The sequence below is a fragment of the Hemitrygon akajei genome, chromosome 5, assembly GCF_048418815.1.
Source record: "Hemitrygon akajei chromosome 5, sHemAka1.3, whole genome shotgun sequence".
NCBI lineage: Eukaryota > Metazoa > Chordata > Chondrichthyes > Myliobatiformes > Dasyatidae > Hemitrygon > Hemitrygon akajei.
Window position 1 is genome coordinate 68261132 of NC_133128.1, and position 16748 is coordinate 68277879.

A 16748-nucleotide genomic window follows, 5' to 3' on the forward strand; every position below is an offset into this window, starting at 1 on the left:
AGGGTCATAAATTTAATCGGTTCCATCTTGGGTATAGACTACACAGGACAGCTTCAAGGAATGGTGTCTCAGAAAGGCAGCATCCATTATTAAGGACCCTATCACCCAGGGATTGCCCTTTTCTCACTGTTAGCATCAGGAAGGAGGTACAGAAGCTTGAAGGCACACACTCAGTGATTCAGGAACAGCTTCTTCCCCTCTGCCATCTGATTTCTAAATGGACATTGAACCCATGAACACTACCTCACTTTTTAAAATCTGTATTATTTCTGTTTGTGCGTGATTTTCATCTTTTCAATATACATATAGTGTAATTGATCTACTTATTGATTTATTTTTTATTTTTTTATTCTATATTATGTATTGCATTGAATAAGTTAACAAATTTCACAACACATGCCGGTGACAATAAACCTGATTCTGATTCTTTTCCATTCCCCTCTGTTACATCTGGAACTTCTAGAACATCTAGAACATTAAGCTCCCAGTCTTGCCTTTTCTCAACAATGTTTCTGTGATTTCAGGAGTGATGAAGGGTCTCAACCCAAAACACTGCCTCTTTATCCCTCTCTATAGATGCTGCCTGTGGTGAGCATTTTGTGTGTGTTGCTCTGGATTTCCAGCATCTACAGAATCTCTTGTGTTTGTGTTTGTGTTTATGGTTACAATGATATCATAATTTCAAGTGTTGATCCAACATCTAAACTAAAAGGTTCTTTACATTCAGGTAACCGCATTTGAGCCCACTAGCTCTCCTATGATTCCTAAAATGCCTGTTTCCTTTGTTCCCTGTACTTGATGTATCTTACATATTTTTCTCTACACCTGCGCACTGGAGGCCATTGGGTATATTTAAAGCAGAATTGATAGGTTTTTAATTAGTAAGGTTGTCAAAGGCTACAGGGAGAAGGCAGGAGAATGTTGAGAGGGAAAGTAAATCAACCATGATGGAATGATACAGCGGACTTGATGGCTGCCCCTGCATCTTACGTATCTCACTTCACTACCAAATTTTCTTAAACCATTGTGAACAACCACCCTCCTTCCCAGTAAGGATATTGGTCCCCTTCCAGTTTCAATGCAACCTATCCTTCTTGTGGAAGTCCCATCTGCTCCAGAAGTGATCCCAATTATTCAAGTACCTAAAGTCCACCTGCACCACTTTTTTAGCCATGTGTTTGTCGTCCTATCCTCTCAGTTCTACCCTCAGTATCAAGTAGTACCAGAAGTTATCCTGAGAGTTGTTCCTAAAGGTTCTGCCGAACTCCCTTAATTTACTTTGCAGGACCTCATCCCTATTTAATGCTATTAGTACCAATGTTTACCACAATAACATCTTACTTCCCCCACAAGCCCCTCAACTCCCCTTCAGAATGCTCTGCATGCAACCTGAGAGACTACTCTGACTCTTGCATCAGGAACAACCTACCACATTGGAGTCTTACTCTGTTTCCCTCGCTAATGAATCTCCAACCTCTACTGTTTGCCTAGACTATTCCCCTTCTTTGCTGTTGGTCAGATCCAACAGTACTGCCTTAAATTTGGTTGCTGCTGCCAAATTACTCAAGGAGGCCTCCTTTCTTTCCTAAAGAACAACCAAAACAATATGACTGAGAGAGCACTGAGCACAGGAGACTTCTGCATTACCCACCTGCTCTTGCTGCCTTTCTTGATGGTTACCCAACTTCTTTCTTTCTGTACCTCTAGCTCACACAATATACTGTTCATGACCTGTTCCTCCCTCCATTGTGAATCTAACCACAACTCCAACTGTTCTGTATGGCTTAACAAAAGCTTGCAGATGGACACACTTCCCATAGGTGGTAGAATATTCTACCAGGGGAATTATCAGAAGGAAACCCTATAATGACAAAACTGAAAATTCATCTATTCCAGCAAGCATATATTAACTAATATTAAAAGTAAAATCATCAAACATTGCCTGGAATCACAAAACACTTTTTAAGATGTCATTACATGAACAGGAAGGCTCCATAAATGACTTCTGTGTTCTCTGATGGAAGTACACATTCTCCCCCTTTTTTTGTTAGAAACATAGAAAACTGAGAGCACAATACAGGCCCTTCAGCCCACAATGCTGTGCCAAACATGTACTTACTTTAGAAATTACCTAGGGATACACATAGCCCTCTATTTTTCTAAGCTCCATGTACCTATCCAGGAGTCTCTTAAAAGACCCTATTGTTTCCGCCTCCACCACTGTTACCGGCAGCCCATTCCAAGCACTCACCACTCTCTGCATAAAAAACTTACCCCTGACATCTCCTCTGTACCTACTTCAAAGCTTCTTAAAACTGTGCCCTCTCATGTTAGCCATTTCAGCCCCGGGAAAAAGCCTCTGACTATCCACACGATCAATGCCTCTCATCATCTTATACACCTCTATCAGGTCACTTCTCATCCTCCACCATTCCAAGGACAAAAGGCCGAGTTCACTCAACCTATTCTTATAAGGCATACTCCCCAGTCCAGGCAACATCCTTGTAAATCGCATCTGCACCCTTTCTGTAGTTTCCACATCCCATATAGTTTCCACAGTGAGGTAACCAGAACTGAGCACAGCACTCCAAGTGGGGCCTGACCAGGGTCTTATATAGCTGTAACATTACCTCACGGCTCTTAAACTCAATCCCATGGTTGATGAAGGCCAATGCACCGTATGCCTTCTTAACCACAGAGGCAACCTGCGCAGCAGCTTTGAGTGTCCTATAGACTTGGACCCCAAGATCCCTCTGATCCTCCACACTGCCAAGAGTCTTACCATTAATACTATATTCTGCCATCATATTTGACCTACCAAAATGAACCACCTCACACTTACCTGGGTTGAACGCCATTTGCCACTTCTCAGCTCAGTTTTGCATTTTTTGATGTCCCTCTGTAACATCTGACAGCCCTTCACACTATGCACAACACCCCCAACCTTTGTGTCATCAGCAAATTTACAAACCCATCCTTTCACTTTCTCATCCAGGCCTTCTCATGGCCCCTTCTGATTTTCCAAATTTCATTCTTAAGCTCCTTCCTGCTAGCCTTATAATCTTACAGATCTCTATCATTACCTAGTTTTTTGAACCTTTTGTAAGCTTTTCTTTTCTTCTTGACTAGATTTTCAACAGCCTTTGTACACCACGGTTCCTGTACACTACCATCCTTTCCCTGTCTCATTGGAATGTACCTATGCAGAACCCTGAATATTTGCCACATTTCTGTCATACATTTCCTTGAGAACATCTGTTCCCAATTAATGCTTCCAAGTTCCTGCCTGATAGTGTCCTATTTCCCCTTACTCCAATTAAATGCTTTCCTAACTTGTCTGTTCCTATCCCTCTCTAATGCTAAGGTAAAGGAGATAGAATTGTGATCACTATCTCCAAAATGCTCTCACACTGAGAGACCTGACGCCTGATCAGAGTCACTTCCCAATGCCAGATCAAGTACAGCTTCTCCTCATGTAGGCTTCTCTACATATTGTGTCAGGAAACCTTTGTGAACAACCTAATAAACTCCACCCCATCTAAACCCCTTGCTCTAGGGAGATGCCAATCAATATTCGGGAAATCAAAATCTCCCACTATGACAACCCTGCTATTATTACACCGTTCCAGAATCTGTCTCCCTATCTGCTCCTTGATGTCCCTGTTACTATTGGGTGATCTATAAAAAACACCCAGTAGAGTTATTGACCCCTTCTTGTTTCTAACTTGCACCTACAGAAACTCAATAGACAATCCTTCCATAATTTCCTCCCTTTCAACAGCTGTGACACTATCTTGGATCAGCAATGCCCCACCTCTTTTGCCTCCCTCTCTGTCCTTTCTGAAACATCTAAAGCCTAGCACTTTAAGTATCTATTCCTGTCCCTGAGCCATCCAAGTCTCTGTAATGGCCACAACATCATAGCTCCAAGTACTGATCCACTTTCTAAGCTTATTCACTTTGATCATGATGCTTCTTCCATTAAAATAGACACATCTCAAACCATCGGTCTAAGCTCAACCTTTCTCTATCACCAGCCTATCCTCCCTCTCACACTGTCTCCAAGCTTTCTCTATTTCTGAGCCAACATTTCCTTTCTCCATCTCCAGTTTGGTTCCCACTCCCCAGCAATTCTAGTTTAAACTCTCCACAATAGCCTTAGCAAACATTTCGGCCAGGATATTGGTCCCCCTTGGATTCAAGTGCAGCCCGTCCTTTTTGTACAGGTCACACCTACCCCAAAAGAGGTCCCAATGATCCAGAAATCTGAATCCCTGCCCCCTGCTCCAATCCCTCAGCCACACATTTATCCTCCACCTCATTCTATTCCTATACTCACTGTTGTGTGGCACAGGCAGTAATCCTGAGATTACTACCTTTGAGGTCCTGCTTCTCAACTTCCTTCCTAAGTCCCATAGTCTGTTTTCAGGACCTCCTCCCTTTTCCTACCTATGTCGTTAATACCAATATGTACCACAACTTCTGGCTGTTCTCCTTCCCACTTCATCATGGACGCGATCAGAAACATCCTGGACCCTGGCATTTGGGAGTCAAACTACCAACTGTGTTTGTTTCCTGCATCCACAGAATCACCCGTCTGACCCCCTAACTATACAGTCCCTTATCACTGCTGCCTTCTTCTGTTCCCTACCTTTCTGAGCCACAGGGCCAGACTCTGTGCCAGAGGTACAGCCACTGTTGCTTCCCCCAGGTAGGCCATCCCCCACAAAAGTACTCAAACATGATTACTTATTGTTAAGGGGGCAGCCACAGGGGTACTCTTGAGTATCTGACTCCTGCCCTTCCCTCTCCTGACTGTTACCCACTTATCTGTCTCCTGAGGCCCTGGTGTGACTACTTGCCTATAGCTCCTCTCTATCACCTCCTCACTTTCCTTGACCAGACAAAGATCATCGAGCTGCATCTCCAGTTCCCTGACGCAGTCCCTAAGGAGCTGCAGCTCAACGCACCTGGCACAGATGTTGCCATCCAGGAGGCTGGGAATCTCCTGGACTTCACACATTGGACATCCAGTACAGAACAACGGCCTCACAGATATACTTCCTGTTTCTATACCTCACAGGTAACCTGCCTCGCCTCGAACTGTTATCGCCAAAGCCCCATTCAGTCAAAGCCCTCCTACTCTGTCTACCTCTACTACGTTGCCCACTCCTCGAAGCCTGCTCCATAAAGCTGTCTCCTTTTAAACTCTTCATGCTGGTCTAACTCGCTGACGCCCACGCGCTTATGCAGTCATCCCTCGATCAAACCACTGAAGAAAAATGTCTCCTTTTAAACTCTTCGAGCTGCTCCAACTCGCTGATGCCCATGCATTTGTGTAGTCGTCCCTTGATCAAAATGCTGAAAAAAATACTGTCTCCTTTTAAACTCTTAGAGTTACGCTAACCTGCTGATGTCCACCCCCTTGTGCAGTCATCCCTTGATTGTTAGGAACTTATTTGTGCTATTTTGTTTTCAGTAGAAGAAAGGCCATTTTCCTGCAAAACACAGCTTAACAGGGATTCAACATGCAAAATTTAACAGCAATCAAGTCTTACCCTGGTTACACACTCAAAATCTGGTTTGAACATTAACGGATACATTGATGTTTCACAAGCTCGTATATGAAGCATTGATGGGCCGAAGAAATCCTTCCCTTCCAGAACAGCTTGAATTGTCCAATCTTCTTGAGTCTCATTTTGCTGAAAAACAAGTTTTTCAGTATGTTAGCATCAAAATTATTTTCAATTGTCTCTTAGAAATTAATACAATCCAAATGATTATACTGCATCTGAATATTATGCTCACATCATTTCTTTAATTATATATCAATTATTTTCACCAATATATTCCTGCTAATAAACAGTTTTGAACTGGTAGTCAGTATTACATTTCATTTTGGTCCTATAAAATCAAATACAGCATAAAAGCAAATGTTATGGCGGCCAACATAAAATATAGTTCAGTACTAGTTTTTAAAGACCGTTATGTTTACATTTAAAAATTTCAAATAGCTAAGTTAACTAAAGGAAACACTTCTTTTGCAATTAAACGGAAGATAATGGCTGTGCATATAACTCTCCTACCCCCACCGATGACCCCTTCTCCCATCTTCAACCCTCCTCCTCCTCATGGACACCCCGCTCTGGAGCTCTTTATTGCTAATTGCCAACGGGACATCAACCGTCTCGACTTCACCACACCCTGTTCCAATTCCAACCTCACTCCTTCCAAACGCTCTGCTCTCCACTCCCTCCGCACCAATCCCAACCTCACTATAAAACCCACTGATAAGGGGGGAGCTGTTGTTGTCTGGCATACTGACCTCTACCTGGCTGAGGCACAGCGACAACTCTCTGATACCTCCTCTTATTTACCCCTTGATCATGACCCCACTAAGGAGCACCAGGCCACTGTCTCCTATACCATCACCAACCTTATCAGCTCTGGGGATCTCCCATCCACTGCCACCAACCTCATATTTCCCACACCCTGCACTTCCCGTTTCTACCTCTTACCCAAGATCCACAAACCTGCCTGTCCAGGTAGACCTATAGTCTCAGCTTGCTCCTGCCTCACCAAACTCATTTCTGCATACCTTGACACTGTTTTATCCCCCCTTGTTCAATCTCTTCCTACCTATGTTCATGACACATCTCACGCTTTAAATTTTTTCAATGATTTTAAGTTCCCTGGCCCCTACCGCCTTATTTTCACCATGGATGTCCAGTCCCTATATACCTCCATCCCCCACCAGGACGGTCTCAAAGCTCTTCGCTTCTTTTTGGATTCCAGACCTAACCAATTCCCCTCTACCACCACTCTCCTCCGTCTAGCGGAATTAGTTCTTACTCTCAATAATTTCTCCTTTGGCTCCTCCCACTTCCTCCAAACCAAGGGTGTAGCCATGGGCACCCGCATGGGTCCCAGTTATGCCTGCCTTTTTGTTGGCTTTGTGGAACAGTCCATGTTCCAAGGCTATATGGGTATCCGTCCCCCTCTTTTCCTTTGCTACATCGATGACTGCATTGGCGCTGCCTCCTGCACGCATGCTGAGCTCGTTGACTTCATTAACTTCGCCTCCAACTTTCACCCTGCCCTCAAATTTACCTGAACCATTTCCGACACCTCCTTCCCCTTTCTTGATCTTTCTGTCTCCATCTCTGGAGACAGCCTATCTACTGATATCTACTATAAGCCTACAGACTCTCACAGCTACCTGACTATTCCTCTTCCCACCCTGTCTCCTGTAAAAATGCTATCCCCTTCTCACAATTCCTCTGTCTTCGCCGCATCTGCTCTCAGGATGAGACTTTTCATTCCAGGATGAAGGAGATGTCTTCCTTTTTTAAACAAAGTGGCTTCCCTTCTTCCAACATCAACTCTGCTCTCAAACGCATCTCACCCATTTCCCGCACATCTGTCCTCACCCCATCCACCCGCCACACCATTCAGGATAGGGTTCCCCTTGTCCTTACCTACCACCCCACCAGCCTCCAGGTCCAACGTATAATTCTCCGTAACTTCCGCCACCTCCAATGGGATCCCACTACCAAGCACATCTTTCCCTCCCCTCCTCTTTCTGCTTTCCGCAGGGATTGCTCCCTATGCGACTCCCTTTTCCACTCGTCCCCCCCATCCCTTCCCACCGATCTCCCTCCTGGCACTTATCCTTGTAAGCGGAACAAGTGCTACACTTGCCCTTACACTTCCTCCCTCACCACCATTCAGGGCCCCAGACAGTCCTTCCAGGTGAGGCGACACTTCACCTGTGAGTCGGCTGGTGTGGTATACTGCGTCCGGTGCTCCTGGTGTGGCCTCTTATATATTGGTGAGACCCGACGTAGACTGGGAGACCGTTTTGCTGAACACCTATGCTCGGTCCACCAGAGAAAGCAGGATCTCCCAGTGGCCACACATTTTAATTCCACGTCCCATTCCCATTCAGATATGTCTATCCATGGCCTTCTCTACTGTCAAGATGAAGCCACACTCAGGTTGGAGGAAGAACACCTTATATACCGGCTGGGTAGCCTCCAACCTGATGGCATGAACATTGACTTCTCTAACTTCCGTTAATGCTCCTCCTCCCCTTCTTACCCCATCCCTGACATATTTAGTTGTTTGTTTTTTTTCTCTCTCTCTCTCTGCCCATCACTCTGCCTGTTCTCCATCTCCCTCTGGTGCTCCCCCCCACCTCCCTCTTTCTTTCTCCCAAGGCCTCCTGTCCCATGATCCTTCCCCTTCTCCAGCTCTGTATCACTTTCACCAATCACTTCGGCAAACTCAGCTTCATCCCACCCCCTCCAGTCTTCTCCTATCATTTTGCATTTCCCCCTCCCCCCACTACTTTCAAATCTCTTAGTATCTTTCCTTTCAGTTATTCCTGACGAAGGGTCTCGGCCTGAAACGTCGACAGTGCTTCTCCCTATAGATGCTGCCTGGCCTGCTGTGCTTCACCAGCATTTTGGGTGTGTTGTTTGAATTTCCAGCATCTGCAGATTTCCTCATGTTTGCTGGAGAATAGTACTGATAGGATTGCTCTAACAGCCAAAATAACTCCAGTGGTCAAATGGTTTTCTTTTATGTCATAAGAAAATATGAGAATATGTTGGAGCTACACAGCAACTTGGAGACATAGCAGCTGAAACTTTGCCTTGTTAATAGTTCCTAATAGCTAGAACCATTGATATAATGATACTGCACTTGCTACCACTTGCACTGCGGGAATGTTGAATGAAGGGTGCATTCAGTCCAAGTGTGCAGAACTCAGAAGTTTCCACAAGGAGCACAGGAATTTATGCAGAGACCATGCACACTCTTTCATAGAAGCTTCAGATAAAAGAGAGCTTGTGTTCAGGGGGTAACATGCTAGACTCTTTTCTTAAAATTTCAGAGTCTGCTGCATAAAGGTACTGAAAAAGCTGAGGAGTTGCATTTTGTTAATGATTGGAGTTCGTAAAAGGGTAAAGTAGCATCTGGAAATCAGGGAGATCATATCCGCTAAAGATGTTTCACAATCGTTGGAAAGGAAATGTAACCAGAAGTCTTGAACAGGGACTAAAGAAAATATATTTTAGCTGAGACAAAAAAGCATACAAGTATTTTGATTATTTAACTTCACTAAAATAAATTCTGTTTAATCTAATAATTGGCCGAAGTAATTAATTTTGGTATATTAGTTTTATTTGTATATTTAATGACATAAGCACAATTATTTTAACAGGAACATTGATGCTGTATAAAACAGAATTATGCAAATATAATGGGATCATTAAAATTACCATATTTAATTCTACATACCTAACAAAATGCAAGATTCTCAAGATGTATATTTTCATAAAACATGATTGCACCTTCTGCACAAGCTAAACTTGGAAATATTAGGCTAGCTGTCAAATGTTAAACTTGAAAAATGATTTTTTACTAATAACTGAAACAATTTTAATCATTACAAATAAAGAAAGAAAGCCACCATGCAATGAAAATTTACTGCATCAGTAATAGCTTTTCAGGTAGTTTACAACATATCATCCTGGAATTGCATTTTTGAAGTAGTATCATCTGTCAACCATTGCAATGAATTTTGTGCAAAACTTTGCTCAGATACTTGACAAGGTCATCACTCCTTCCTTCCATAAGATCACTCAGAAACAGGCAGCCTACAGCCATCAATTCAAAAGATAATTTTCAAAAACAGAATAGTTGCAAACTGATAATAACTCAACTTGACACATCTAGAACTCTGAGCTCCTGATACTGTATACAATACTCAAACCACATCCTGACTTTCTCTGAAATATGATTAGCTACAACTTCCCGTAATGTATTCATCCTTCTAAAGGCAGCCTTTACAATGCTTTATAAGAAAGAATATCATGTCAGTCTGGTCGCTGGATCACAAGGCCCCCTCTCCTTGAACTCATAGATTACTACCCCTTTTCAAGCACTACAAACAGCAGCAGTATGATGAATTCTAAAATGAAGCACATGCTTCTATTAAAATGTGCATCCAAGTCACATTTGAGTTTTGTAGAGAGATACAGCTTTGATTTTTCTGGAGAGATTCTACAGTGTGCTCCTGGTCACATGACTTGAACATCTGTTGCCCTGTGCAGCTTTAACTTCCATAAAGGTCTTTGAGATACCTCTGCCAACTTGTATCAGATTTGGAAAGCATTGGAATATTTTCTTGAATACTGAAAGGTCTCATACAAAAGGGATTAGACCACAAATAAAGCATTCTCTTCTATTTAACACTTTCTAACTTCATTAACTTTGTTTTCCATACCTCAAACATAGGATTAATCCTTCAATTGAGTATCTACAATAGGACATGATATTATATTTGACCCAAAAAAACTAAAGTACATTGAGCTTCAATATGAGAAAACTTAAATTGTAAAGAATATTTTTTGCATTTCATTGTGCTTCTCATGAACGGATTTATCATTATTTTTCAGAATTAAAATCAAGTTGATTGTGATAAATGACGTATGTTGTGAAATTTGTTGTTTTGTGATAGCAAGTCAGTACAAGGCATACAATTCTAAGTGAAATTTTGCAAATAAGCCTGACACAAGGTGATTTCCTTTTCTACATTGTGAAATTGATCATAATGTGCTGGGACTAATTTATAAAGAACAGTTGAAATCTATTAGACAACCTTAAAAACCAAAAAAAATACACATACTCAGTCTATGGTGGGATCAGGGTCTAAATGGGCACTAACTGCAATTTAAATTCAAAGAAGAGATATGGACCCATTTAACCCAGCAGAAAGCAATTGGTCACCACGATTAAATAGCACCACTTGCAGCTGAAATGCTAAGCAGGGGTCAGAGGAAGTCATGAGTTGGGTATCTCCTGGATACCATAGTTACTGCAAGGTAATATTTAAATAACTATGGCATATTAATCCTGTTTGGATGACATCTACACTATGCAAATAAACTGACATGCAAGATTATAATAAAATTAATTCTATTAAGAAATGCCAAATGCAACTCCAGCTGTCAACATCAATTTGCCACAACTTCTTTTCATAGAGCTTCAGTGGTTCTATCTGTTTCTCCAACATACTTATTGATTCTCGCCTATACATGATAATGGGGGAAAAAACCCTACAGATTCACATCAAAAGCCAGATTCAAGAACTGACCACTCATTATCTGTTTGAAAATCAAATACAACTCCAGTATTAAGTTGAATACTATACATATGAATGATTAAAGTTTCTTCAATAGAAATTTTTAACTAGAAGATTCAGTTCATAGCTACTAATTGCCATTGACCAGTTTTAATACTTCTTTATCAGTTGGCATGCAATAGAAGCATAATTACCCAATAATTTGGTTACAGATCCTCCTCCAGAAAGAATACTATTTTAATCATTCTGTCTGCTGTAATGTTGTCTAATACATCTATAACAGTCCAAAGGAAATTCAGATGTGGCTTAATTCATTTTGATTAGACAATAATGTCAAATAATTCTGTGGGTGGGCATCTGATTTCAGTAATTATACTTGCATGGTCAAGAGTTTTTCAGATTTTTTTCAGTAAATCAGTAAGGTAAAAATGCAAGCATGGCATGGCTCTGTTTTCATTTGTTGTGTGTTTATCTCCTTACTTACAGTTTATTAACTACCAACTATAATCATGTAGAAGTTGAGTGAAAACTGGACTTCAATAAAATGGAAATATTATATAGAAGGAAGAATCTGTCACTGCAGCTAATAAAAATAACTATTCATGGTTTGTGTTTTATCATACTTGGAATATTGTGACCAATTTTGGGAACTACAAATCAGGAAGAATACCTTGAAGGAAGAGCAGTGAAGATTTGCTGGATTGATATCAGGTGCCAAGGGTTAAATGATAAGGAGAACTTGCATGTAAAATAATTTAGATGATTTCACATTTTCACAAGATTAAGGGATTCTGTCAGCTTGATGGGATTTTGGAACTATGGAATATGGCTTTAAAATCTAAGTAAAACTCAAAAACATTTCAACATGCTGCAGGTGATGTAATTTGGATTCTTTCACAAATGATTTTTATAAAATTATGAAGTTCAAAAGCAGGAAATATTAAATATAAATGATTTTATCTCAGGTGATTTCAATGAAGAAAGGAGTCTGAATCTGATATCAGGGTTGGGGACATCCATTTAAGAGAGGATTTTGCTTTCTCCCAAAAGACTGGAAATCTTTGGAATTCCCTTAGCCGGAAACCCGCAGAGACCAAATCATTAAAATCATTTAAGGCCCAGATAAATATCCTGTTCAAGGGACAGTAAAGCATTAGAGGCAACAAACAGAAAAGTAAATCTGAGGTAAAGATCATATCAACCATGAATTTACTGAAAATCAGCACTCACAAAGAGTCTCCAAATTATGTTAGTCTTAAATCAGCACATCTGTAGACTTAGCTGAAGCAATCACTGATGATTTTCAACCAGTCAGATGAATAATATTCTTAACATTTGCAAGTGATTTCCTAAACATCATCTTAACTTTAATAACAATGAATGAGTCTGCTCTAAATAAAATTAAGATTTCAAAAAATCTGTTATTTCCATGAGTGAGCCAAATTTTGATTAGGTTCATTGGAATCATTCAGAAATGAGTAAAATACTATTGTTAAAATGCTGCTTTAGAAAATTCATATTTAAGATTAACATTTTCAATGAATTAAAATAAATAATATAGTGATTATAGTGTAATATCTGTATAAAATATTTAAAACAATATTTTTCCTGAAATGGTTCTCTTTGCCTTATTATACTGAAATGACTTTTAAGATTGCTGCTCTTTGCTTTTATATAAATTCAAAGATAATGAGTTAAAATGAGCAAATATTGTAAAAGGAATTTTAAGTTAATTCTACACTGCTCTTCAGAATGAACATATTATTTCATGCAGTGATTAGACCACATGGTCATAAGACAGAGCAGAGTTAGGCCCATCGAGTATTCTCCACCATTCAGTCACAACTGCTGGATCATTCTCTTGCCTTCTCTCCATAATCTTTGACACCCTTATGAATCATGAACCTATGAACCTCCATTTTAAATGTACACAATGCCTTGGCCTCCACATCTACTGTGGTAATAAACTGCACAGATTTACATCCTCTGGCTAAAGAAACTCCCCCTCATTTCTGTTCTAAAAGGAGAGCTTTTTATTCTGAGACTGTGCCACTGGTCCTAGACTCTCTGACTATCGGAAACATCCTCTTCATATCCACTCAATCCAGGCCTTTGAGTGTTCACTAGGTTTCAATGAGTTCTACTCTCACTCATCTAAACTCCAGCAAGTACAGACCTAGAGAGTTCATACATTAGTGCTCATATGTTAACTGTTTCATTCCCATAAGACTACTCTGGACACTCTCAAATGTCAGCACATCCATCCTTAGATATGGACTCAAGACTGCTCAAAATACAGAAAATGTCGTCTGACCAGTGCCTTCAACGCCTCAACATTGCATACTTCATTTAATATTCTGGTCCTCTCAAAATAAATGCAAACATTGCATTTGCCTTCTTTACTACCCCGACTCAAACTGCGTTAACCTTTAGGGAATCCTGCACTAGAACTCCCAAGTTGCTTTGTACCTATAATTTCTGAACTCTCTCCCCATTTAGAAAGTAGTCTATGCCTTTATTCCTTCTATCAAAATGCATGACCATACCATTCCCTACACTGCATTTATCTGCCACTACATTGCCCATTCTCCCAACTTGTCCAAGTCCTCTACATTCTCCCTGCTTCCTCAATATTATTTATACCTCCATATTTATTTGTATCATCCACAAACTTGGCAACAAGGCACAGGATAGATATGTCCCACAAAAGAGGTTCTCAAATGGCAGGGCTAGGCAACTGTGGCTGACAAAGAAAGTTAAGGATTGCATAAAAGCCAAGGAAAGGGCATATAAGCTAGCAAAAATGAGTGGAAAGTTTGATGATTGAGAAGCTGTTAAAATCCAACAAAAGGCAACTAAAAAGCTATAAGAAGGGAAAAGATGAAATATGAGAACAAACTAGCCAATAATATAAAACAGGATACCAAAGGTTTTTACAGTTATATAAAGAATAAAAGGGATGCGAGGGTTCATACTGGACTACTGAAAAATTATGCTGGTGAGTTAGTAATGGGGGACAAAGAAATAGCAGTTGAACAATGGCTACTTTGCATCTGTCTTCACTGTGGAAGATACTAGCAGTGTACCAGATGTCCATGAGTGTCAAGGAGCAGGAGTGTATGCCATTGCTATTACAAAGGAAAAAGTGCTAGCCAAACTCAAGAGTCTTAAGGTGGCTAAGTCACCTGGACCAGATGAACTACATCCCAGATTCCTGAGAGAGGTTGATGAAGAGGTAACAGATACATTGGTCATGATCTTTCAAGAATCACTTGATTCTGGCAGAGTGCTGGAGGACTAGAAGACTGCAGATATCATTCCATTCTTTAAGAAGAGAGGAAGGTAAAAGAAAGGAAATTACAGGCCAGTTAGCCTAACCTCAGTGGTAGGGAAAGTGTTGGAGTCTCCAACACTTCCATTAAGGATGAGATTTTGAGGTACTTGGAGACTAATGATAAAATGAGTCAAAGTCAGCATAGCATGGCTTCTGTGAAGGGAAATCTTGCCTGACAAACCTGTTAGAGTTCTTCGTGGAAGTAACAAGCAGGGTGGACAAAGGAGAGGCAGTGGATGTCATTTAATTAGATTTTCAGAAAACATTTAATAAGGTGCCATATATGAGGCTGCTTAACAAGATAAAATCCAATAGCATTACAGGAAAGATACTGGCATGGATAGAGGAATGGCTGATAGGCAGGAAGCAGTGAGTGGGAGTAAAAGGGGCCTTTTCTGGTTGACTGCCTGTGACTAGTGGTGTTCCTCAGGGGGTCAGTATTGGGACTGCTACTTTTCACATTGTTTGTCAATGATTTGGATAATGGATTTGATGGCTTTGTGGCAAAATTTGTGGATGATGCAAAGATAGGTAGAGGGATAGGTAGTGCTGAGGAAGCAATGCGATTGCAGCAGGATTTTGACAAATTGCAAGAATGGGCAAAAAAGTGGCAGATGAAATACAGTGTTGGGAAATGTATGATAATGCATTTTGGTAAAAGGAACAATAGTGTGGACTATTATCTAAATGGGGAGCAGGTTCAAACATCAGAGGTGCAGAGGGACTTCAGAGTCCTTGTACAAGATTTCTAGAAGGTTAATTTACAGGTCAAGTCTGTGGTCAAGAAGGCAAATGCAATGTTGGCATCTATTTCAAGGGGAATAGAATATAAAAACAAAACAAGGAGATAATGTCTGCACTGTCGAGCTGTCCTATTGACATGGACCCCAAGATCTCTCAGATCCTCCACACTGCCAACAGTCTTAACATTAATATAATATTCTGTCTTCAAATTTGACCTGCCAAAATGAACTGCTTCACACTTATCTGGATTGAAGTCCATCTGCCACTTCTCAGTGCAGTTCTGCATCCTATCAATGTCTTGCTGTAACTTCTGACAACCCTCTAGACTATCCGCAACACCCACAACCTTTGTGTAATCTGTTAACTTAGGAACCCACCCTTCTCTTCTATTTCTTCATTCACTTCATTTATAAAACCCACAAAGAGGAGGGCTCCTAGAATAGATCCCTATGGAACACCACTGGTCACCAATCTCCATGTAAAATATGAACCTTCTACAACCACCCTTTGCCTTCTGTGGGCAAGCCAATATTGGACCCACAAAACAAGGTCTCCTTGGATCCCATGCCTCCTTACTTTCTCAAGCAGCCTTGCATGGGAAAACTTATCAAATGTCTTAAAGAAATCCATATACACTATATCCACTGCTCTACCAGCAATGTATTTTGTTACATCCTCGAAGAATTTGATCAGGCTCGTAAGGAATGACCTGCCCTTGACAAAGTCAGGCTGAATATCACTAATCAGAATATGTCTCTCCAAATGTTCATAAATCCTGCCTCTCAGGATCTTCTCCAACAACTTGCTCCAACCTTCCCATCGTCTGCCTCTTCATCCCCCTGCAAATCTAATTTAAACCCTCCCCAATAGCATTAGCAAACCTCCCTGTCAGGATATTGGTCCCCCTCGGATTCAAGTGCAACCTGTCCTTTTTGTACAGGTCATGCCTGTCCCAGGAGAGGTCCCAATGATCTTAAAATCTGAATCTCTGTCCCTTGCTCCAATCCCTCAGCCACGCATTTATCCTCCACCTCATTCTACTCCTATACTCACTGTCGCGTAGCACAGGCAGTAATCCCGAGATTACTACCTTTGAGGTCCTGCTTCTCAGCTTCCTACCTAACTCCTTTCAGAACGTTCCCCCTTTTTTGATCTATGTCATTGATACCAATACATACCACGACCTCTGGCTGATCACCCTCCCATTTCAGGATATTGTGGACACACTCAGAAACATCACAAACCCTGGCACCTGGGAGGCAGTCTACCATCCTTGTTTCTTTTTCATGCCCACAGAATCACCTATCTGTCCTCCTAACTATAGAGTCCCCTATTACTGCTGCTATCCTCTTCCGTTCCCTACCCTCCTGAGCTGCAAGGCCAGACTCGGTGCCAGACACACGGCCACTGTTGCTTCCCTCAAGTACGCTCCCCCCCCCACCTCCAAACAGCACTCAAAATGGAGTACTTATTGTTAAAGGGGACAGCCACAAGGGTGCTCTCAATTGCCTGACATCCTCC

At 41.2% G+C, this 16748-nt stretch overlaps 1 protein-coding gene across 1 annotated transcript in view; it reads right to left on the minus strand.

The window, feature by feature from the left end:
• The window catches only part of LOC140727211 (cilia- and flagella-associated protein 47-like), a 596979-nt gene that overhangs the window by 198045 nt on the left and 382186 nt on the right, over nucleotides 1-16748 (minus strand). Inside the window, exon 45 of the mRNA XM_073044476.1 lies at nucleotides 5559-5702. Coding sequence (XP_072900577.1) covers nucleotides 5559-5702 — 144 coding nt within the window. The remainder of the gene's footprint in view (nucleotides 1-5558; nucleotides 5703-16748) is intronic.